General features: G+C 44.7%; 2 protein-coding genes across 2 annotated transcripts; one reads left to right on the forward strand and one right to left on the reverse strand.

The window, feature by feature from the left end:
* The first annotated feature begins 800 nt into the window (after window positions 1-800).
* TMEM207 (transmembrane protein 207) lies at window positions 801-14,483 on the forward strand. Its single transcript, XM_010716737.3, has 6 exons — window positions 801-3,479; window positions 3,933-5,528; window positions 7,315-7,352; window positions 7,693-7,737; window positions 8,166-8,305; window positions 9,162-14,483. Exons 2-6 carry the CDS (start codon window positions 5,454-5,456, stop codon window positions 9,305-9,307), a joined length of 444 nt encoding a protein of 147 aa, XP_010715039.1. The 5' UTR covers window positions 801-3,479; window positions 3,933-5,453; the 3' UTR covers window positions 9,308-14,483.
* CLDN16 (claudin 16) lies at window positions 6,305-23,477 on the reverse strand. The gene is made up of 6 exons (XM_031555149.1): window positions 21,939-23,477; window positions 18,135-18,237; window positions 17,714-17,878; window positions 16,218-16,409; window positions 14,490-15,884; window positions 6,305-7,767 (listed from the first exon to the last, which is right to left on the reverse strand). Exons 1-5 carry the CDS (start codon window positions 22,080-22,082, stop codon window positions 15,745-15,747), a joined length of 744 nt encoding a protein of 247 aa, XP_031411009.1. The 5' UTR covers window positions 22,083-23,477; the 3' UTR covers window positions 6,305-7,767; window positions 14,490-15,744.
* Between the last annotated feature and the right edge of the window lie 127 nt (window positions 23,478-23,604).

The following is a 23,604-nucleotide window of genomic DNA, read 5'->3' on the forward strand; positions in this document are numbered from 1 at the left end:
ATCTGCTTTCAAGCAATTTATTCTCCTTTTGTCTTTTTACTTCCAGCAGCTAAGTAAATTACACGGATTAAAATACAAAAGGCATTTCATTTTTTAACTGTAATTTCTTCTCTCCTGGCAACAGAGTAACAAAAATAAAGAAAAAAAACGAGAGAGTGAGAAATTAAGAAAAAAAGAATTTAAACGCAAATACCACTTCTAATATTTAAAATACAAATACAGTTTCAACTGATTAAAAGTAAAAGGACCTGTTTGAGCACAAAGGCACAGCAGCAGGCTTTGGAATTCAAGTAGCCATAATCAGCCTCAGTTTCATATCAGAAACCTTGAAGGGAAAATTTCTGCTGGTGATTACTTTGTTTTCATTTCTGGTATACTCCATTTTTCTCTTTATTCAAGCTCCTTTTACTTTTATCAATTTTATCCCCACTTTTGCTTTTATATTACCGAGTCTCAAGCGTTATCCAGTCCTCTGAACTGATCTGACATACCCTGGGGAAGGAGAGCTATCAGGAGAACTTGTGGGATGGAAGAAGGGTCTCTCATGTTTTTCTGGTTGAGCTGTAATACACAAAAGTGGCTATGTGCAAAACTGGCGGCAGAGTTGGGAGTTATCTCAAGTCCTAATGTCCAAGCTAGGAATAAGAGAAGCTAAACTGCCATTCATTCCTCAACTGCACTAAATCTTAGAACGCAATTCTGAATACTGAAGTCTCCCGCTTTCTATGAAAAGGAGTTTCAGATTGGATATAAGGAAAAAATTCTTCTCAAAAAGAATAGCAATGCAGTGGTACAGGTTGCCCAGGGAGGTGGGGGAGTCACTGTCCCTGGAGGTGTTCAAGAACTGTGGAGATGTGGCACTGAGGGATGTGGTCAGTAGGGATGCTGAGATGGGTTGTAGTTGGACTGCATGATCTTAGTGCTCTTCTCTAACCTTAATGATTCTATGATTCTACATGAACTAAAACCAAACAACTTCTAGGCTGAGCCCAAATCCTGTTATCTTGACAGTTTTTTGTTCTCAGGGTGCAATCGAAGTTTTCATAACAATTCTCACTGAAAGGGGAGAGAAAATTGAGGAAAAGAATTCCTCAATTCTTACACCTTCTTTTTTTTCACGGTGGGAGCAGAGTCAGTACCAGAGTTGTAGACATACACAAGACACATGTTGCAAAGGTGCACTTATAAAAGCTGCTTGTCCTGGTAAATCAGAGCAAGAGTTCCTGCCTAAACTCTTTTATACATGCCCAATATTTCAGTTGTTGCAGTACCTATTCGTCAGGTGTTTATTATAGGGCTGGAACAGGAGTATCTGGAAAAATTTGTAGCTGTTTCTCACAACAGTTCAGTCAACTTTATACTTTGGGCAGTTTTCTAGTTTGGACTTCCCATAAAAGTGCAAATTAAGGATCTGAGGACTCCATGGACACTTAAATGTTGAAGACAGCTTTCTTAGCTTTCTGCTGTCTTCAAGGAGGTTTGTCCTTGTCTGCAACATGCACTCACCTGCGGGAGAAATCCCTTTTGTGAATAATGAACTTAAAAGCAAATTCCTTTTCCTTTAGCTTTCTGCCAGGCAAAATCCTTCACCGCTCCCCCTTCTCTGCTGGTGCACTCAGCCACACTGCCAGGCTGCTTTGGACTGCCAGGAACAGCAGCAAGCGACTCAGATGTGAGGGTGACCTGCAGAGCCTTGCTCCTGGGGAAGATGCGGCAGAACAACGTTGTCCTTGTTTGCACTCATTTAAATGAGTGCCCGAAGTTTTTCCTTCCCCCTATGCAGCACATCCCCCGCACAGGCTCACAAAGGATCACATTCATCAGTAAGCAGCAATGAGCTATAATCCTTCTGAAAGACATCAAGTTATGCCAGCTCTTACCAGGGCTTGTCGTAAGGAGTTCATCCTGCTCGGCTCACACAAGACCGAAGCAGTCTCTGCTGACTTCTGTACATGTTGGTCTGGGGTTCTAAGAACCAACTGAGGCAATTTCCATGGGATGGGAAAGGACTCCTCAGGTCAGTCCTGCTGAAGTGGTTACATCTGCTGTGGGATCTCAGTGACTTCCATCTCATGCTCCTCCCACAGACAAGATGCTGCACAACCCCACTGCTCTGCATGTTCCCTGCCCTTCCAGCCTCCATTTATCCATGGCTGGTTTGCTCCCCTTTGTCACATGGCCACTACCCAAAGCAGTTCTCCCTAGTACTGGTTTATCCATCTCAGTGAGTTTGTAGGGAGCAAGCAGCTCTTCACAGCATTCATTCCGTGAGAATCAGAACCAAGCTCCTTTAGTTCTCTTGTTAAAGGGAGGCAATGTTCATCACCTGATCCTCCCTGTTACCCTTGCATTAATCTGAATTTAACAGCCCTGAATCTTCCAAGAACAGAATGGGAAGGATGATTGCAGCCTGGCTGAACCCAGACACCAGGAACACAGCTGGAAAAGCAAAGATCAAGCCAAGCACAGCAGCAAAGCCGAGCAGGGAGGTGAAAGCTCCAAGCAGACTTGGGCTGCAGGAAAAACTGATTGTGGTGGTGATGTGAAAACACTGAGACATAAAAAAAAAAAAGGCAACACATGCTTAATTAACTCTTGTTGGTTGACTCCAAGCTGCCCTGCCTTTCCTCGTCTTCCTTCCACATCACATTTCATCTCTGTTTTTTCCATCCTGGTTCACATCCTTCCTAAATTCTGTATTTGTGTCTGATCAACTTCTCCCTTTTCTGCTTCTCTTTTCTTAATTTCCTTACTGGAAAAGTCATGACCCCATTCTGGACCCTTCTGGGAGGTTGGTCAGAGCGCAGCAAGGTGCTTGCTTTCTTGGAAGTCATCACTAGCAAACACCAAATGCTCTGAAGACTGATAAGGAGGAGATTTAAATGGGCTTAAATTGCTAGCTGGGCTTATCAGCTCTTCTTAAGGGTTCTAGGTGGACTCCTGTTCATTGATAAATCACTTCCACCTCTCACCAGAATCCAGAAGTCCCCAGTTTGTTTCCAGCAACTTTGTCTCAAACCAAAAGTATGAGTGAAAATAATCATGACACTCAAGCAAATAAGGTAGGCCCCCTCTTATAGGGCACATACATGCAAGAGTGAGCTAAGTTCCTGACATTCATTCTGCTAATCTGACCTTGGCCCTGCCAGGTGTGATCCTCCCCAGATTCCTCCTGTCTCCCACTCTCATGGAGCCCAGCAAGAGCCAGCCAGTAGAGGTAGTTTCTGCAGAAACTCTAATCATCCTTTAGGTTATCCTGGAGTCATACATCTTCCTCCATCAAAAGGCACAGGCACTTTAAGCAAAAGAGATAATGGACAGTCATAAATTGCCGTATGCTCCAATAGCCCCCGCTGCTGTCGGGGAGATGCATTTGTCACCTAGCAACCATGGAAGGTGGTGAAGAAATAACAGATTTTTAAGCTAATGGCCACAAGTTAACACCTATCAGAGAGCAGCCTCCAAAGTCCAATGATGAGGTGAGGTAACTGGCTGGGGAGGAAGGAGATGCCCAACTTTTTGTCAAAAAGTGGATGAGGAGAAAGGAGCAGGGATTATTTTTTCTACGTATCCACCCATATGCATGCATGGGTGGATAAATGCATGTGTATATATATTCTTACTGTGGTAAATAATAAAAAGTCTGGAGAAATCCCTCAGACTGGAGATAGCCCCGGACACGAGGCTACCCAGAAGAAGAGTCTCTGCCCCAAAGGCAGCATCATGGCAGAAAGCAGAGGACGAGGCAGGGAGTAGATAGGAGGGATCGCAGCTTCCCACAGGACTCAGTGGACTCAGTGCAGAGCTCCTCTCAGCATTGTGTCAGCTCCTAGCCTGCTCGTTAGAAACCTCTGTATGGGACCAACAAATGTTTGCATCTAGGCCAGGAATCTGAATAGTGGCGAAATTCAATTCTTTCCCTTTTCTCCTAGAAACCAAGACCAAGAACTGAAGCTATGCATTATTTTTCAGTACTGAATGCTCATCGTAGTACCTGCCCTTCTAAGTACTGTGGATGATGCGTTGGGTGGCTGTAAATTGGAAGCACTCTCGGTTCTGGTATTGGCATGCAGATAGAGGCATCTCACTGGAGCGCAGGAGGGAGCTTTGAGGGGAGTAATTGTGAGAGGAAGAAATCTGAAATTAGCGCGCTGATGGATGATCTCTTTGAAGCCTGAAATTGTAAGAGTCACAAGGTTCCCAGCATGGCTTTGCACATTTTTATACTGTGGGGTCTTTTTCTTTTTAGAAAACAGATAAGAAATTGGTTTGGCATTTCATTGTTGAACAAAATCAAAAAGGACTGGACTGAACCAGGACACCAACATGCTCAGGCCATTTATATTGTGTAGTGAATCTACTTAGCAGCATTAAGAGAGGTGCTTTCTCAGAAGGCATCATTTCAGCAGCTTGCCTTTAATTAGCAGTGAGCTGAAGTGCACGTTTGAGAAAACCAGGCTTTATACAAAGCACTGAAAATAAATATCAAACCTGGCTTGAGCACATGTATCAGAGTTGGTTAGACATCTTGACCTCTTCGCTGAGGAAAAACCATGAAGACATACCTCAAGATCAGCTTAGCTCTGTCAATCATTACTGAAGTAATGGCACCACAACATAATGCTTAACTTCTGGAGCGACTGGTAAACATATTCACAGCAACACTCTTTGTGTTAAACCTGGAAGAGCCGTAGCTAATGGTGCGTCTCGGCCACAGGCTGTAAGCTTCAGTGACAACCTATTATCGGATACCAAACAACCTAGCATCATCCCCACTTTGTGGTTATCAGAGATTCAATGCAAACTGTGTTCCATCCCAGTTCTGACTACATGATCCAGGTGTAGCTATCAGTCAGCATGAAATCAGTGCTTGCAATAAAATTTGGTATTTCATAAAAACCACTTTAGGTGTCTTTTCCTGATGCATTGTCTTCTGCAACCAACCCCAGCAGCTGCATTCAGCAGTGGTGGTGCTGGTGGAGGTGGGTTGGTGGGTTGGATAGAGACTGACTTCATGCTGAGATCAGAGGCATAGTGCACAGAAGCTTGAAGAGCATTGCTCTTCCTGCAATGACAGAATTGCAGCTAAAGGCACCATGTAATGAAAGCATATCCACAAAATCTGGTGATTCTTTGCTTGTAGAAGGTCCTGCTAAAAACAGCTGTAGGTTAATATGGAACTAAGATTCAGCAACAAGAATTTGTAAACACCTATGAAAATGCCAAAACGCCTGCAAGGTGTTGACCTCAAACTAGTGTTCATTTAACTTGTAGCAGCTATTAGAGTGTGTCCATGCAAATCCTGAATTTGTTTCCTGGCTAGCAGTAATTTCCAAAGGGTGTAAAGCCTTTGGTAGTGAGCTCTGTGGTCAAAGGCACAATGTGAAGGGAAGTTTTAAAAGCTCCAAATTGCCGCCGCAAACGAAGCTCTTACTGCATCTCTCCGATTAGTGATGCAGAGACCAAGAGTTTTGTGCTTCACTTCATGGATCACAGAAGCTGGAGTTCTGTATTTTATCCTCTTCCAGGTAATCAAAACCTTCAGTGCAACCAGCAAGATGTTAGGAGTTTTGCTGGGGGGGTGATTCAATTTTTATTGAATTTAATTAGCATCCTTTTCTTTCAACCGACTTCTCTCTTGGTGGGGTGACCTGGTAAATTTGAGGTGGCTTTAATATTCACAACATTTCCAAGTAAAGAAGAGAAAGCTTGAATACCTTAATTTTTAATTCTCTCTATGGTTACTGAAATGGAAGAGCACAAGTCTTCAGCAGTGAGGGTGGGCGTTTGGCTGCATTGATGGATTATTGACCCAGTGAGATGCACTTTGCTGCAGCTCAACCATGCGATGGCAGCTGGGCTGAAGTAGGTTGAAGAATGATAAAGAAGAGCCCAGAGGTTGTCATTCAGCCATGAAGAATACTCAGGGCACACGCAACACAGCAATCGGCTGTCTGGTTTTGACCTGTTATTCTAATAATCAGCTGAAGTGCAAAAAAATTAAAATATTCTGCACCAGGGTGCATGTGTGACACAGCAAATTAGCTCAATTTTCAAAGGACACGTCTGGAAGAGTTCATTTTGAAGCTTCTGTCTTTTTCCCTCTTCCTCATTCAGGTTTCAGCCACTCGTGAAATTCCATAGATAATGAGAGACTCATTATACCTACAGAGCTCTGGAGAAACGAGGGGCTGATTATGCCCCCATTACACCAAAAGGCAGTGTGTACAGGATTAAACAGGCTATAGAGATCTGTGATTTCTTGCTCTTTACAAGAAGTCCTGTTAATTAGAGACATAACATGAAACCTCTCAAATATATATATTTGGTACAAATTTCTAATCCTCAACAGAGCTTTCTAGCTTCACTCAAAGACAGAAATCTCTGCATCCTTCAGGCTTATAAAGATGGAAATCCAAGTAATACAATGCTTTATGAATTATGTTAATACATTTTTCCAAGAAATACATCATAACTCTTCCATCTTGTTTATTTTTTCCTGGTGTTGTTGCAATTCTATATCTGATCTGAAGGGTTTGTTGTTTGTTTTTTTTGTAGCAAAGCTTGAAGTTTTGTAACACACCTAATGTGAATTGTCTGAAGATTGTACTGAATTGGGTTTAATCTTGCTGATGAACCAGTCCGGTTACTTTTTGCCTAGATAATCTGAAACTGAAGCTAAGGTCAACAAGGCTTGCAAAAGTAAACTTGCTTAAGCAGAGAGTAGAAAATACACCTGAAGAACAAGTTTCGGGTTCACATATTTGCAATTGCGAATACACATACCTGAAACCTGACTCTGGGAATGATGCACTACTACTATCCAGAAATAGAAAAATGCAAGGCAGAGCACATGTCCAGTCACAACGGCTCCAATTTACAGCTACATTCACAATTAGCTACTGGAAAATAGTTGCAAACCAGTAATTAGGCACAGGAAATTCTTCAGCTGACATTTCTGAAGAATGGAGCCCAGCTCTATAAGCAGATCTCTGATACTGCTCCTCTCCCAGCTCTCAGCCTTCCCTTTTCACATAAAAGGAAGTGCGTTCCCCTTGGTCTAGATTTCATCTTCAAACTATTGAATTTATCGAGCTGCTGGGGAGATTACCCACTGATTTCAATACAGGCTCAGAGCACAGACACACGGGGATGGGAGCAGGGAGAGGAGCGATTTCACCCATGCAGGTGCACTTCTATTGCTCTTCACTCCAACTTCCCGCTCCAAGACAAGGTGGGTCATTACAGTGACTTAAAACATAACAACAACAAAAAGTATTAATTGCCCTCTCTGATTTCCATGTATGTTTTCAGCCAGCAGGCTCTGAGCCCGACTGCGAGCCTGGTGAGAGGTGAGTGTATGTATCTCTGTGCTTCCCACCCACTCCCACTGCAGGCTTCCAGCAACGGCTTTCCTTCCCAGAGTGAAAAGGGAAGACAGCAGCTCTTTGTTCCCCTGCTTTTAGAGCAAAAACACGGGTGGTGGGTGCTGGTGTTGAATGGCAAACCAGTCACATGCATATCATCAGCTTCTGCTCCCATCTAAACTTCTGATCTTGCTCCCTCGATGGAGGAAAAGTTCTCAGTCATGCGCTTACTGGTGATGCATTTCTTCGTGCTGATGGACAAGCACTGGAACCCGTGTGGTTTGTACACACTGGACTGAAGCTTCCTTTTATTTTCCCTTGTTAGGTGCATCAGGCAGAACGATGAAAACTTTAGCAGCTGGTATGTGTGGTAAGTTTCAGATCTGTTCCAGAGAGAAAGCTGGCAAATAATATTACGTGATGGATATATGGAGAGAAAGGCATTAAGAGAGACAGATAGCTGGAGAGCACTGCTCCTGGGCTGTCCCTGTATTCTGTCTTTACTGACTAATGGGAGTCATTAATCCATAGCTTCACTGTACACTGACAACAGAGATGGGCAAACCTGATGAATGATTTCTGGAGAAATGCTTGAATTCCAGACAGCACTCATCACTGAGAGATGTTGGTTTCCCAGGACTTTGATCATGTCCAGCACACTGATGGAAAAAATGCAACATTTGACAGCTATTTGCAAAATACATTAATGAATATGTTAATTTGAAGACACGCAGCCATCTGTTGGTGCTGCCTGCAGATGGTGATGGCACTGTTCCTCTCCTGCTGCCTCTGCCTCAGGTTCCTGACACTGTTTCTCCTGGCCCTGCTCCTGTCCTGTGGGATCTGCTGCTGCCTGCAGTGCTGGCTAAAGCGGCGGAGCAGCCTCCAACCACGCACTCTGGCCGTCTTTGCACTCAGCAGCTCGGATGCTTTCTGTGGTTAGTTCTACTTTCTGCTTCTTGCAAGATCCTGCTGGTCCCCTACCTGCTGATTCCATCCAAAACCCAGCACAAGGTGGCCAGCTGTGAGTGGCAACCAGGCTGCATCTGGGTGAACAGTGCAGTGCCCAAGCTGGGTACCTTGGGTTGATGACTGTACCATAGATTGCAGGGCTTAAGTGAGCCACATCCACATTTTTTCCTCAGCTGAACCTTCAGCTGAACTCAGTGCTGTCCCTCTATGTCTATATGTCCCAAAGATGTCAAGTTGGGGCTTGGTCATCCTGACACTGGAGGGATGAGGGACCTTCTCCTTGGCACCATTATGCGAACTGAATTTCTCACCTCCCTGGTCAATATAAGCCACCCCAGCATGCATCTCAATGGCCTGATATCTGTCAGGAAAGTGTCTTGGTAGATGCTGCTTATTGCAGTAACCACCCTCACATTCCCCTAGAAACATCCAGAATTTGGGGAAGGGACTATAAGGACTGTGTGTAACGCCCACAGCTGACCTGGAGTACTGCCAGCAGGCTGGTCCAGGCACCAGCCTCTCTGAGAGGAATAAAGCTCATTCTGTGATTAAGCTAAGCCCTTCCCAGAAGAAGAACTGCCTGCTTTCTGGGTGGTCATGAGCAACATATCCATGGGGAGGATCCACCCAAACCCACCCAGATTCCTCAGTTCTCACTTCTAACATCTGGAGTTTGTGGTGAGAGGCTTTGTGATTCACAAATTACACCCATGTCTTTCTTGTTTCCGAGTGGTTTGACAGCTCGTCCCCAGCTCACCCTTCTTTCCCCAAAGCTTGTCCTTCTCTGCCTGCTCTACATTTACTGCTTTGCTTTCTCCCCAGCAAGTGAAGCCCCTCAGTGCCCATTTGCCAGATCTCCAAGCACTTGTGTGAACGTGGAGAGGTCCTCCCCTGCCCTGCAGCTCAGCCCTGGGGGAACTGAGTTGCCTCCATCTTACGAGGACATAATGAAGGAAAATAAACTCTAGACACCACTTGTTGTCTTTCTGCAGTTTGTAGAATCATAGAACCATAGAATATCCCAAGTGGGAAGGGACCCATGAGGATCACTGCGCCCAACTTCTTGTTCCACTTGGCTCATCAGAGAACTTCCATCGTGTTACAGTAGTGAGAGAAAATCAGCCAAGAACCTAAAAAGCAGCACATATTTCACGTGAGCCTAAGAAGGGAGACCAAACGCAACACAATAGATGCCAGAAGCATGTGTTGAATCTGTCACAGGGGCTCGTGCTGACATTTTGATAGGGCTCTTGAATTTTGAGGAGCTCACTGAAAGATCTGTGCTCAGGGTTTTTGGCTCAGCCCACAGATTTCTTTCTCGAGCTGGTGCAGCCCCATGTGTTTTAGGAATGAATGTTGATAAATGATTCGATAGTTACTTCTCAAACTTGAGCTGCCTCCTTCATTCGGCGCGGTGCCAGCAAACACCCTCTGGCAAAGTCATGTTGTTCTAATACATTGTAATGCAATCATGCCACTCTGAGATGAAGAATCGTTTGCCACATTTAAAATATTTAGCACAGCATATCAGATTTATCTAGTGCAGAAGGCAGCAAAATTTATAGCCAGGAGAAGGAAAGCAAAGGATGGGAGTTACAGGGGAAATCTTGGCAGCTGCAAAACAAACAAAAAAGGGAGTTTGCTCACTTGAGCTATCTTAATTTAATGGTGACTGACCTCCATTCACAACTCTTACACTACTGTATCTAAAGGCCTTGTATGGCTCAGGACCCACCCAGTACCCACCCAGTCACTCTCCATGGACAGGAATTGCGGAATCAGGGATTTGGTGCTCTGTCACAGGAATTTATTAGGAAAAAAACTGTTATTTTCTCTGAGGTGACCACTGCAGACAGGATGGGGCGATAACTCAAGAAGCTCTCCAGACTGCCTTGCTCCCAAGCAGAATCAGCCCTATCCAAGCCATTCCTAGGAGGCATAACCTGCCTAGTTCTCAAATTACGGAGAAAAGATGCAGAATTTCCCCCTTAACACGATTCCAGATGAAAGCAAAGATTTCCTTTATTTTCCATGAGCACTAAGAGTGGGGTCAGTTTGACCTCTTTTCCTCTGCTCTCTCAGTGGTGGCTGCATTCAAAGTCCAGTGCTGCAGAAGCCAAAGGTAAATGCCATACTTAGCACGTGACCAGGGAACCAGGGAAGCAGAATGGGCACCTGGGTTCATTTTAGATGGCACAGAAGAGGAATCCTACCCCCAAGAGCAGTTCCCTAGACTTAGGGTGGGAGTAGTACCCATTACCCTGCTCAGGGAGGAAACTGGGAAGATAAATCCACCGAAGGTTGTGAAGTGCTCGCATATCCTCTTAATGAGGCTATATGAGTACCTCAGGTAGATAAAGAATAATAGCATATTTTGAGAGACAAATTCTCTGCCAGCACCACTACAAATTATCTCCATAAAATCTTATTTTAGAAGCAGCGTTAATGTTTGACTCTCGTGTGAGAGGAAATAAATGTTACTGTAGCAAAATGAATGCTTGTGCCAGCGGGCTGAAATATTACGGGGTTTATTAATAAGGAAAATTAGCAAGTACAGAGTCAGCCAGCAGAGAAGTTGAGCAGTCCCTGAGTGTCCTTTCCCTCGCTGAACTGCAGGTGATTAGCACCTCTCAGGAACAGACCTTTTATATACATAACTGCTTCCACTACTCAGCCTCTTCAATTTACGCCCTGAAGCATGAGATTTGATTATGTTTGTCACTTCAGCTTGCACAGCCTGCTAGTGGGCATTAAATCAGCCGCCGCTTCCTTCCAACCTCCGCGCAGCATTAGCTGCAGTGACCCTTTGGTGGAAGTGCACTCCACAGGCTGTTTGCATTACGTGCTGCATAAAACACTGCCCTCCTCTGCTTGTTAATTGCTCGCCCCTAAATACACAGCCACCCCCTAATTTCACTGAATGTCATCTTCTAATCAGATGACCAGAGAGGCTAACAAGCAAGGAGAGCTCTGTTCAGTGTCTCCATCACTCTGAATCCCTCTTTCACAAATTCCAGCAAGCAGCATTCATTTCCAAGGAAGTAAATCTTTCCCCAACCACCCAACAGAGGGCAAGCGAGACTTTCAGCAACGCTGCGAGGTGGCTGCAGCTCTTGCAGGAGTTTTGCTGGCAGCAGGCTGTTGATCCTGAGCTGCTAGTGTGCATTCTGCTTTGTGTCTAGGGTGATTTCATCAGGCAAAAAGAAATGAAAGGATTCAATCAAAACTGTGAAGAGTGGTTTCCAGTAAAGCGTGGTACTGGTTGTCACCATGTCACTTCTGCAAAGCAGAGGGAGCCCTGGGCAGCTATGTGTGAAAAGGGTTCATGTGGGATTGCTAGGGGGTGAGTTGGTGTTTTTTTTTAATAAGCCAACCTTGCTGGCCTGGGGTGGGGAAGCGGAGCACCCTGAGAAAGATCTGATAGCTCAGTGGGAAGGGCAGCCCAGCTCATGAGAGGAGCTGTTCTGGTCCTTGGCTTCCTGACTGTGAAAACAAAAAAAGGGATGAGCTCCTTCCTTCTGTAAGTATTTTCAGGAAGCCCCATCAGTCTAATGCTGCTCCACAAAAGCTACCCCTCTTAGCCTGCATGCACCCTTACTCCCTGGTGCTCTGGCAGAATTATAGAATCACTGAGGTCAGAAAAGACAACTAAGATGACCAAATCCAAGCCGTCCCCACAATGCCCATAACCATGTCCCTTGAACACCTCCAGGGACAGTGACTCCACCACCTTCTGGGCAGCCTGTGCCAGTGCACCACTGCTCCTTCTGGTAAGAAACTTTCCCTAATATCCAACCTGAATATCCCCTGATGCAACTTAAGGCCATTATCTGTCAACGTTTTTGTAGACCAGTGTTTCCATCCTTACAGAAGCAGAAACTTTACACGAAATCTTATGCTTTTATGAACACTCAGCTCTTAACAAGGTCAATTATTGGAGTTTGGCTGATGTTTCCTAAGCTATATGGAAAGATAAGTTGTTTCTTTACAACTCATTGCCTTAGAAGTTGAGTCTACTTCGAAAATGTTCTGCTGTGACCTTCTACTTCCTCTCATCTTGTCATATGTACTGCCCACTGACTGACTGAGAAGAAATAGCAAGCTGCTCTAGAAAAGTCCAGAAAATACTGAAAGGCAGGTTTATTTGTGAAGACACTCATCAAAAAACCTTGACAGGCGGAAACAGGGTCAGAGAAGAGTAGATAATTGCTTGGTGACTATCTGGAAGCAAGAGACAATGGGAACATGGGGAAGCACAGAGTTGGACTTTCACCTCCACATGTCAACAGCTGAATAATAACGTCATTAACTGGCTCTTGAGCAAAATAGAGCAAAAAGGAAGGTGGCTGAATCATAGCAGGGAATCAGCCAGGGCTGCCAGGAGGGTTGCATATGAATATGGTCAAAAAACTAGAATTGTTAATTAATCTCTTCTTTGATTGTCATCTGAAGACTCGGCTACAGGCTTTTGTATAGGAAGGAAGAGGATGAGGCTGGGGACAGATACTCTCTGGGTAACTCTATGGTTCAGGCTCTTTCCTTTCTCGCTCAAAAGCATCTTACAGCAGGAACTCAATAGCTGTCCTCTGCTCCCTGTGACAGTGTTTGAACAGAGTATTTTTGTTCACTGTATTTAAAAGTGGTAAAAGAGCAAACAGTGGGTTTCCAGCCCCATCTGAGAGAGAAAACCTAGTTTTCTTGGTGGAATTATACTCTTCTCTCTTTGCAAGTTTAAAAAATTGATGAGAAATAGATATGCCAAAATTAGGGATAGAGTTGACCAGCTGTCAAAGCACTGCTGCCACTACTACTGATGTGCACTGGGGTATGGCATCTGTCAGTATTAGCAAAGGTCTGGAAAAAGTCTACTTTCCTAAAACCTGCTTTCCTTCCAAGAAAGCAGTGATTTCCGTCCCAGAAATCAGGGCAGATCACCTACACAAACATCTCCTTGGGCAAACCTTGGAAGAGGCATTAGAGGAAGATGACACTCAAAGGCAACTCTATTTATTGTATCTCAGAAATATGACAATATGTAAGGAAAACAGAATTCTAAAGAAACAATCTTATCTAGTGAAAATAATAGTTCAGGTATACTGAATTCACAGAAAAAATCAATGTGTGTGAAACGTACCAAAATCCATGTTTTAGAAAATATCCGTGCACCTGCATGAGGATATGTTAGTTCACAAGGACAGGATAAGAATTTCATGATCTGATCAGGGTCACTGAAGTTTCAAAATTCTCTCTGGCTAAATTAAGGTGAAATGACATCTAACAATCAGCAAATGTTTATTTGTATCCCACTGTGATAACATTTGCTTGAGGGTAATAAGGGGTGTGGAATACCCACTGAATGTCTTCATCTCAGGCCTGTCAGTAAATTGACTCCCATTATTTGATTGTATTGTTTGGGGTTTGGGCAAACAGCTAAACTAGAGCTTCAAACCCCTCACAGTGTTATCTCCTGAGACTGCTTGGCCTGGGTCAACTCTGATACAATCTCAACCCCAACTAATACATACTGCTTCCTTTCAAAAAGTCAAAATAGATGAATAGAATCATAGAATCATAGAATTGTTTGGGTTGGAAGGGACCTTTCAGATCATTTAGTTCCAATTCCAGAGACACATTCCACTAGACTAGGTTGCTCAAAGCCCCATCCAGACTGGCCTTGAATGCTATTTGCCAAGCACCCCACAGCCCTTTGTTATCTTCCACATGCAGGTGTTGGTCCTTAGGAGGGTTATGTTCTCCCAGTGAGGTGAGACATAAGGTCCCCAACCAACACCTTCCCATGTAAAAGCAAACTATTCTTGTCTGTTTCTTGCAAAGACCTTTACAAAGAGTGAGTTCATATTAGAGCTGCAATAAGAGCCCTTCTGGCCAAGGCTGACCAAGACAGTGAAAGGACAATATACTGCAAGCAGGAAAGGACAGCTACTGTAGATGTCATCATTTTATTATCTTTCTCTTGCTTGCATACATCAAAATGGGTAATCAATATCTATTTGTAGAGCATGAAATCATCTTAGAAAAGAGCAAAGGCATTGCTACCCTCTGTAACCTACAATCAGCCAGAGTCCCGATAGGCTGCCCCAATAAGGAATTTGGAAGAACTAAAGAAAACACCTTAATACATGAGCTCACCTGCAATGTCCTTAGGCTTGGGTTGTGATTTTGAAAGGGAAATGAAATCCTATGTTCTTCCTGGAGGATTTATTGCTAATGAGTAAAGGACCAAACTAAAATAGATTGGCATCAAGGCACGACAATGAACTAATGAGGACTACACACTGCAGTCATGAAACCAGATTCAGAGTTCAATCAATCAGTGCATGAACCATTACATATTAACAACTGATCAAAACATCATGTAGACTGTCAACAGGATTTGAATGAAGCAACTCAGCGTTGCACTGGTTGTTACAAAACATTAACCTAGCTAACCTGAAGGCTGCCGTGACCTTTACTTAGCCCTCTTGTGCAGGAGGTGGATCCTCCAAAGCTAACAGCGTGCAGAGAACAGAATTAACCCTTATACTACATGCACACTGAAAGCAAAAATGTCTTGTGAATGTTTATGTAATAATTTCTGTATACATGTATATTTGAGGAATTTGCATCCTGAGTTAAGCCAGTATTTGGGGTATGCATATGTTTTACTGGCACATCTAGAGGAGCACAAAGCTGGAGGGACAGATGGTCAGCCCCAAAGTGTCCTCTGAGCCACTGCTTGGGCCTGACCCATGTGTTGCAAGTCACAAAACACCTCCCACCATCCTAAAACAAGCTGAAGACCATCAGGACAAAGGCTGAGAAGTCTCCCCAGCTACAACATACTCCAGGAAGGGAACAGGAGAAATCAACAGTCTGAGATCTGCAAGTATATTTGCATTAGCAGGTGATTCTGGATTGCTTCTCCTCTACTACTTCAGGAAGCTGGAGTAACAGAAATGCCTATCGTGTCCAGATCTCTCCATGCCTTCTTGGTGTAATCCAAGAATTCATCACTTCACACATAACTCGTACTTCCATCTATTGGGATCCATCTTACAGTTTGAGGTTCTTTATGCTGAGAGCTGGTGGCTGATGTGGGAGCAGCTGATTTATTTCACTCACACTGGTAGCGATGAGCCAAAGGCTGAAAGAGTTTGTTGGTGATTTCAGTCTGTGTTCATGCAAGCAGCCTCAGTACTGAAGACATCAGGAATCCCTAAAGCAAGATCTTCTTGGAGGTTATTTTTTTGAAGGATTTCTTTTTTTTTCAAGCTGTCATAATGCAAACAGCACAGCATACAACACACCTCAAAATTCAACTTTGCATCTACACCACAACCGTAGGAGCTCAAGTCTCTGCACAGTCCACTGAAGTGGAGCTCCTTCTGATGTCTCTGCCTTCTTCTCACACTCTTGTGTCCATGGCATACATTTTGGCAGTTGCTGTTTGTGAGGATGGCAAGTGCACATTTGTTACAATCGTCCCAGCAGAGGAATAGCCTTTCCTCAGGGAGTATGCAGAGTGGAGCCTTCCAGAGCTGGTCTCTGTGAGGAGAGAAATGAGATCTACTCATAAGTGCTCAGAGGTTCTCAGACTGTAAACCCTCAAAATACTGAGAAAGAAGCACTCCAAGATATGAAATAATAACATTTTATGCCATACTTGCACCTCAGCTCCCACCCAAAGCCCTTGATGTGCTATATAGTGCTGCTGAAATAACACTATTCCCATTTTACAGCTGAAGATGTTGCAATGAAGGATGAGCAACTATCCTGAAGGATGTCACTGAAGACATTCCTGACTCTATGGGCCTGCAGCAGGCCCTGAGCAATGTCTCTGCCCCTTCACTGTGTTTCAGACCTGCCCGGGCTCCTCACCTCTGAAGAGGTACATGCAGCAGGTGAGCAGGGACCCAGATAAGAAGCAGCCCAGTGATCCCGCCATGCCGAGCCAGCACGACCAGCCAAACTTGTACTGGATGCCCAGAAAGACGTTGTGGAAGACCAAAGAGGTGCGCTCCACGTAGACATCAATGGCATACCACACTGATCCCGTGATGCCTGGGAGACCTGCAGGACAGGAGGGAGGCGCCACACAGAGCTCCCAGTCAGACCACAGCAATCGTGAGGAGACCACAAGTACAAAATCCTGAGCTGTAGCCTTCAGTCTCCTGGATCAGACTTCAGGATGGGAAGAACCTCCTTGGACATCAAGTTTTGGCTCCTGCTCTGTCCCAGCTCTATTTGGCTGATTCATCCTGGCCCCTGCTGATGTTGTCTTGAGCCCTTCCAGACAAGGGCTGTATCTCATACTCACAGCTCCAGTTCGTAGCATTCTTATAGGATATTAGTAAGATATTTGGAAAAATTTCTACTCAGAAAGAGTAGTGAGATATTAGCACAGGCTGCCCAGGGAAGTGATGGAGTCACCGTCCCTGGAGGTGTACAAGAACCATAGAGATGTGGCACTGAGGGATGTAGGTTATTGGGCATGGTGTGATGGGTTGATGGTTAGCCTTTATGATCTTAGTGGTCTTTTCCAACATTTATGATTCTATGACTCACACAGATTTCTGCATTAGGTGGCAAAAATCTCAGCTTCTTGTTGCAAAGTTGCTTTGAGATACTAATTTTCGAATCTCTTTTCACTTTCTTAACTTTGACAACATTTTTCAGATTGATTTTGTGAGGTACATGGAGGGTGTTTAAAAGAACCTCTCTAAGTACTTCACATGTGTACCCAGTAGCTGCAGTGAATTTCGTGTTAAATCTACATACACTGAAGTGGAAGTAGATTCTCAATATTGTCATAAAGTCAAATGAAATTACTCAGAACCTGTTGGCAGTCTATTTTTGTATTTAAAACTCTTCCACTGGCTGTAATAGCAAAGTATCTCAGTCAGTAAAGTATTTATCACCTGAGAAGAAGAGCTGTGTTATTACCCTTTTGTTACAAACGAGCTGAAGAGATTTTGGGCTAAGTGACTTGCCCAAGGCCACACAGTCTGTGGCAGAGCCAGGAACTGAATCAGAGTGCCAGGGCATTTCTAGTCCTCTGGCAATTCTGCCTCTTTGCCCTATCAACAACGCTGACTTCCTCTCGGTAAATCAACAGTAAGTGGAAGTCAGTCAGCTCAGCAACCAAGGAATCTAGCCAATAAGTGAAATGGAAGAAGATAGACTCAACTATTTGTTGCTAGGGGCAGACAGAGAGAGTCCTGGAAGCTATACTGCACAAATAAAGCAAATAAACATCCTTCCTTGGTGTCTGCCCTCTAGAAAATCACCAGCTTCTGTCTCCAAAATAAGGGAAGGCATTAAATCTCCTTTTTGCTGAAGGATGCCCTGCAAAGTGGGGAATGGTCCAAGAATACCTGCAATGAGCAAGGTAACTCCAGACACCAGGCAGATGCGCAGCTTGATAAGTGGCTCATCTGGAAGGAATTTCACACAGTCCAGACCCAGGACAAGGAAGAGAAATCCAAATCCTGCCAGTATGTCTGCTGTGATCATCATGGCTCGGGTCAGCACCAGCTTCACTGCAGAACAGAAGCAGAACAAACGAGGAATGGACACGTGGGTGGGTAATTGGGTCAGGTCCTGTGGGAACACCTTTTCCTGGGGTGAAGCTTCCTCCAGCTTTCCCTGGAACTAATGCCTCACTGAGAGAAATACAGCCACAGCATGTAAGAGCACCAAATTATCTGTGACTGAATAGAAGAGATGCCCTTTTGGTCCCTGTCCTATGCTCAGGTGTCCCCAGCTCTCATGGAAACATCTTTGCCTCTTACATACCAGGGTGCTCAGCGAAGATGGAGTCGTACTCGTCACATGTTTGGATCCCATCAAAAACATTTGTGACACATTCCCACCACAGACCACGGCATTTTGTACTCACCTATGGGTCAAGGAGAGAGAAAAAAGACCCTAAGTTAGTATATCCACCAATCTGGTGGATGGGCAGTTCCGTAAATGTCCTGGTTCATCTGTTTTGATGGCTGAGTTTTTTGGTAGGAAATATTAAAACAAGGAGAAGGATGGAGAGAAAAGGCAATGTTTTCTATTTCTGCTCTTGATTTTTATATTGGAATGAAAGAGATTCAGATGAGATTAAAAAAAAGTCCTATTGGAGAGGATACAAATTCTGAGGAAAAATGCTGGGAAGATCTAGGGGTGGCTGGTTGGAGATATCTAAGAGGAGATTTGCTCAGCCCTTGCCAGTTACTTGTCCAGGCTGAGCTGGGCAGGGCCATGGACCGGACGACCTGCGAATCTACCATTCCACTCCCTTCCAACCACCTCCCTGCAGAGAAGGCTCTGAGGATGGAGCTGCCCATGACTCATAGGGACCAGCCTTGTACCAGGAGGAGGTGGCCCCATCAGGATAAGGGAGTGTTCTGTGCAGAGTGGAGGTGTGAGCCCCTTCCCAGACGCTTCTCAAGGGCTGCCCCAAATGATTCAGCCATAAACACCAGCTGGAAGAGCAAGGCAGCCAGTGCTGATCCTGGCCCTGGGGCTCCTGCTGCACACTGCCAGCTGTGGGACCAATCACACTCATCGTCGAGACATCCAGGCTTTGTACAGCTTGCAGTCGCATCATGGCTCATCTTTTCCATCCTTCTGAAGCCTTAGATAGCATTCCTGGCCCAGCCTTCCATAAATCACTTTAACACGGTGAGGTGCTTTCATTACCCATGCAAATATGGCAATCAGCACCTGTGAAACACTTCTAGGATTGCTCATAGGAGGAGCGGGGATAATGTGGGGGCAGCTTGGGGCTCCAGCCTGCCCTGCTGCTGCCAGGGGCACCCCACTGGAAACAGTACTTGGGGAATGGGTCTATCACAGGGGACAGGAGCTGTACTGGTTTGGATGATGCAAGAAATTTCTTTTTCTCATGCTTTGTAAATCGCAGAGCAGATAATAATGCACACCAGACACTTAATGAAGTCTAATTCGGGATGTACTGAAGCCTGAAGCCAACCACGGCATTGTCTCCACAACACAGTGTACAAGCCAAATTGTAATGCTCTCTGTAATACTGAATGGGGGATTACAGGTGTCTAAAAATGACTCACTATTTCAGACTGGTAAAAAAAGTTATTGCCCAAGTTTCAGTGAAAACAACCCATACATTTTGTTTTGTGAAGATGAAAAAATGCTTGCAAGTTCTGAGAATGCTGGGGGCAAGTCAAATGAAAAATATCACAAAAATGAAGAGTCATGCAGGAAAAAGATATGGTTTCATTGACTGTTATTTTTCAAGGGTAGAGTTTCATGTAAAAAAAAAATTTGCATAGATGTTAGTTTTCACTTAAAATTAACATATTTTTATTAAATTGCATTTTGTTCTGCTTCTGTTTGTACTATTTCATATTCATCCCAAATCGCTGTGGGTTTATTCAGTATCATATTCTGTATTCAGCTGCTACTCTCATGTACTTCCTCACTTGCTCACATTTGTATTGTTTTTTAAGTCTTACAGGCAGCATTCTCATCAACATTATTTATAAAGAGACTAACAGCATTGCAGGCTTTGTTAGCTTCCACGTAAAACAGAAGCAGGTCTTTGAGATACAAAATCTGTGATCAGTGATCTGGCTTGTGAATCAGCCCCCCTTCCAGATTGGGAAAAACTTGATGAATGTTCTTTGTTTCCTGGGATGTTTCAGCTGTTACCTACTCTTACTAGCACTGAACATGGGCAAACCCAAGCACTAATTTCTGATTTCTCTTTCCTTCCATAGCAAATCTGCCCATCCAAGGGCTCCCCAAGGAGCTGCACATCTCATCTCAAACTCCCATCTCGACCTGCTTTCCCTAGCACAAGTATGCATGTAAAACATCAACTGCGTAATGACTGCAATACATATAATCATACCCTATGCGTAATGTATAATTGCTACTAAAATAATTCTAATACAAAAATAAAAAACGAAAGAACAAGCACACGCTCACCATCTTGGGGAAAGCACGTGGTGTTTTACAGCACTGTAGAAGGTGCCGACACAGTGATTGCCGAGCACAAGAGTTAACCAGGCAGTGTTTAGCAGTGGTGGGGATTCTTTTAATCCAGCTACAACAGGGAGGGACTGAGTGGACACAACACTGTTTGTTAGGAAGCAGTTTATGGCTTTTACCAGCACAAACCACTGCAAATCCTGCCCCAGCCTTGCTCACAGTGCATGAGCATGAGCCCTGCTCTGTGCTGCAGCATCTTGCTGGATCCTGAGTCCCGCAGCAGAGATGAGTTGCTGGAGGCCAAGGGATTTCCACAATGGAGAACAAAGGTCCTTTCTTAAGAAAAATTCCTTCTCAAAAAGAGCAATGAGGCATTGGCACAGGCTGCCCTGGGAGGTGGTTGAGTCACCATCCCTGGAGGTGTTCAAGAACCACAGAGATGTGGCACTGAGGGATGCAGGTCAGCGGGGATGGTGTGATGGGTTGACAGCAGGACTCGATGATCTTAGTGGTCTTTTCCAACCTCAGTGATTTCACGATTCTGTGATTTGTCCCAAAGTCAAAACTTGCCTAGCTGAAACCAGCAGGTTTATACTGCAGACCTTTCTGGCCATGAGTGGTTTCCCTACCATTCCCATATTCTGAGAAGCAGTGAGTCATTAGGGCCATTAGGGAGCTCATTCAGTCAGGTATTAAGGCTGGGGGCATTTTGCTCTATTATTTAGTATTCACACTCAGAGCAGGAATGTGAGAGTGGTGCCTGCTAATAACCACACAGGGTGTTAATGGGATACTTAGGGACAGCCCAGCACAGGTGCCTCCTGACAAGAAGACAAGGTTACATGGCCTCAGGATATTGGGATCGATTCTTTTCTGGACTCACTTTACTTAGGAGTTGGGTTTTCCTCCTCCATTTTGCTTAGAAATTATGGATCAATGGCAGGTTGATTGTTAGACTAGATGATCTCAAATGGTTTTTTCCAACCTTACTGATCCTATGATTCTGTTACTCTAATTTGAGACCCATTTGGCTTTTCTGCTCATACAACATCTTCAGCTTACTCCAGGTGACTCACAGCTTCCTGAAATGAATCTAGAACATGTTCCAAATTAGGATGATAAGCAAAGAGTGATATCCCAGTCACACCAGTGGGATTATGCTGTTTTTCTTAACATGAAAGTGGTAATGTCTACACAAGTTCAAGAAAATAGTTTTGGGAGATGGATCTTACAGCAGTCCCTATGTACCCCATAGACTTCTGCTAGCTCTGTAGCTCAGTGGCTGTTTAGAAAAACGTTCGTGCGCATGTTGGACTTTATCACCAAGAAGTCTGGCCTACAAAATTAGAAACATCTCCAAAAAACCCATGCAGGCTGGAGCTGCACGGTGACACATTCTAGTTCAAGCACACTTAAATCTGGAGCTTCTAAACTTTTCCTGAGAGTGGAATCCAGCAGAGAGAATTTCACAAAACACCCCTTTCCCCCAGCTCTTGTCAGAGGCATTCATCTCATTTTCATCCACTTTCATCCTGCATGCCAGGGGAAATGTAGATGAAAGCGGAGCAATTATCCCAGAAACCAAACTCTCTCTAGGACACATTTGATTTGGAGATCGGGTTCTCCAAAAGATCTTACCTCCAGGGAATCATCAGCGTTCACCATCCAGCAGTCTGTCCAGGTAGATGCTATCAAAAAGCCAGTAGAGAAAAAAGCAAAAAAACAGCCAGCATACTGCAGGAAAAACCTCATCCCAGCAGGTGTTGGTACATCCAGCGGCATGGCAAAAGCAGTGCCCAAGTCTTGTTCTTAAAGCTGGGCAAAAGGCAGAGCCTCAGCATCCCAGATTGCCTCTGTGTGTTCCAGTGGCCATGAGCAGAAGGAATTCCTGCCTTCTGTAGATGTCACACGTGGAGAATGGCTGCCGGAGCGATGCTGGACTACAGTAAGCATGGGAGGAGGGAGCCTAGAGTTGCTGCCACCAATCAGCCCCACATGGCTGGAGCTGGTCATGCCTGGCTGGAGGGAATGGGGCTGATCAGGAGTGGCACGCAGGTAACTGGAGTCCTGGGCCTCTGAGGGGAAAAAATGAAAAGTATGATGGCAGGGACTGGGAAAGCAGGAATTTGTAAAAAGAATCAAAAGCTGTTGTGCAGTGCAGAAGTGTTGAGCACTGCTACGGTCACACTCAAGAGCATCCATGGGTACATGCATGCAATATGTTAGCATTTATTCCTCCATACTTGTTCATGCCTGAGCTCTGAGAAGCTATAATGTGTACAAGTGTAATTCCCAGGACCTTCTGTTCCTCTATGGGGCACCAGTGCCCCGATGACTGAGCTTGATGCAGGAACATCACTAGGAAGGGAAGGGAACAGGCAGCAGTTGTGGACCCCCAGAGCCAATACCAACAGCTCCCAGCAACCACCCCAACTCAGGTGTGGAGCCAAACCCAAAACTCCTCATGCCCTGCTCATCAGTTCATTCACTGCAGGTCACACATGGGAATCCTGAACTTTTCCAGCCAAGCTCCAGGGAACCTTCCAGGAAAACCAAGGGGGAGTGGGACTATTCCAAAGGTCCAAGTGCAGAAAATCAGCATAGACTCAACAATCTTTACTTTTGGAAAGAGAAACCATAAAGGAGCGGAGATTCATTCTCAGTAGGCAAGTCTTCTGTGCAGGGCTGAGGAGCAGCTTCTTGCTCTGCTTTCAGCAGCGCGGCCTGCCTCCAAACGGAGCGTGGCTGTCATCTCAGCTGCCTGCAGATGGAGCCAGGCGGTACTTTTACAAAGCTGCTCAGAGCTTGCTTTCATTGCTCCAGGATCGCCTTCCAAATACAAGAGCAATAACAAATTTATTATTGCAATGATATATGTAGCCTATAGAATTCCTCTCATAGCCTCATGGAGCAGTTTTACTCCCAGAGTCAGCTTTCTGCCCTGATCCCAGAATCACTCTTTTCTTCAGAGGTCACACTACAGAGAAGTCCTCAGCGTGTGCTTCTGGGAGACGCTGCACAAAGAATAAAATGCCCACGTTGAAAAGCCAGACTTTGCAGGACTCTGTGCTGCTTTACCTCATCTCATTTGTATTTTGTAATTCCATCCTTAGAAGGTGACCACTGCAAAACTTTTCATCCTTCTCTGCTGGATGCTGTAGTGAGCCTTCCCACAAACAGAACTGAATCCTTATAGAGGACAAGAGCGGAGCTTGCAAGCAGCAGAATCACAGAATCACAGAATGGCCAGGGTTGGAAGGGACCTCAAGGATCATGAATCTCCAACCCCCCTGCCACATGCAGG

This window comes from Meleagris gallopavo, chromosome 11 (assembly GCF_000146605.3).
Source record: "Meleagris gallopavo isolate NT-WF06-2002-E0010 breed Aviagen turkey brand Nicholas breeding stock chromosome 11, Turkey_5.1, whole genome shotgun sequence".
Lineage (NCBI taxonomy): Eukaryota > Metazoa > Chordata > Aves > Galliformes > Phasianidae > Meleagris > Meleagris gallopavo.

Bases quoted from the DNA above. Each gene is read 5' to 3' on its own strand.
- CLDN16 (XM_031555149.1), bottom strand. From the start codon at position 22,082: ATGCCGCTGGATGTACCAACACCTGCTGGGATGAGGTTTTTCCTGCAG. The intron at 18,238-21,938 runs GTAAGATCTTTT...CTTGACCCATAG, and splicing joins ACGCTGATGATTCCCTGGAG to GTGAGTACAAAATGCCGTGG. The intron at 17,879-18,134 runs GTATGTAAGAGG...TCTGTTCTGCAG, and splicing joins CATCTTCGCTGAGCACCCTG to TGAAGCTGGTGCTGACCCGA.
- TMEM207 (XM_010716737.3), top strand. From the start codon at position 5,454: ATGCAGAGACCAAGAGTTTTGTGCTTCACTTCATGGATCACAGAAGCT. The intron at 5,529-7,314 runs GTAATCAAAACC...GTATGTTTTCAG, and splicing joins TGTATTTTATCCTCTTCCAG to CCAGCAGGCTCTGAGCCCGA. The intron at 7,738-8,165 runs GTAAGTTTCAGA...CCTCTGCCTCAG, and splicing joins TTTAGCAGCTGGTATGTGTG to GTTCCTGACACTGTTTCTCC.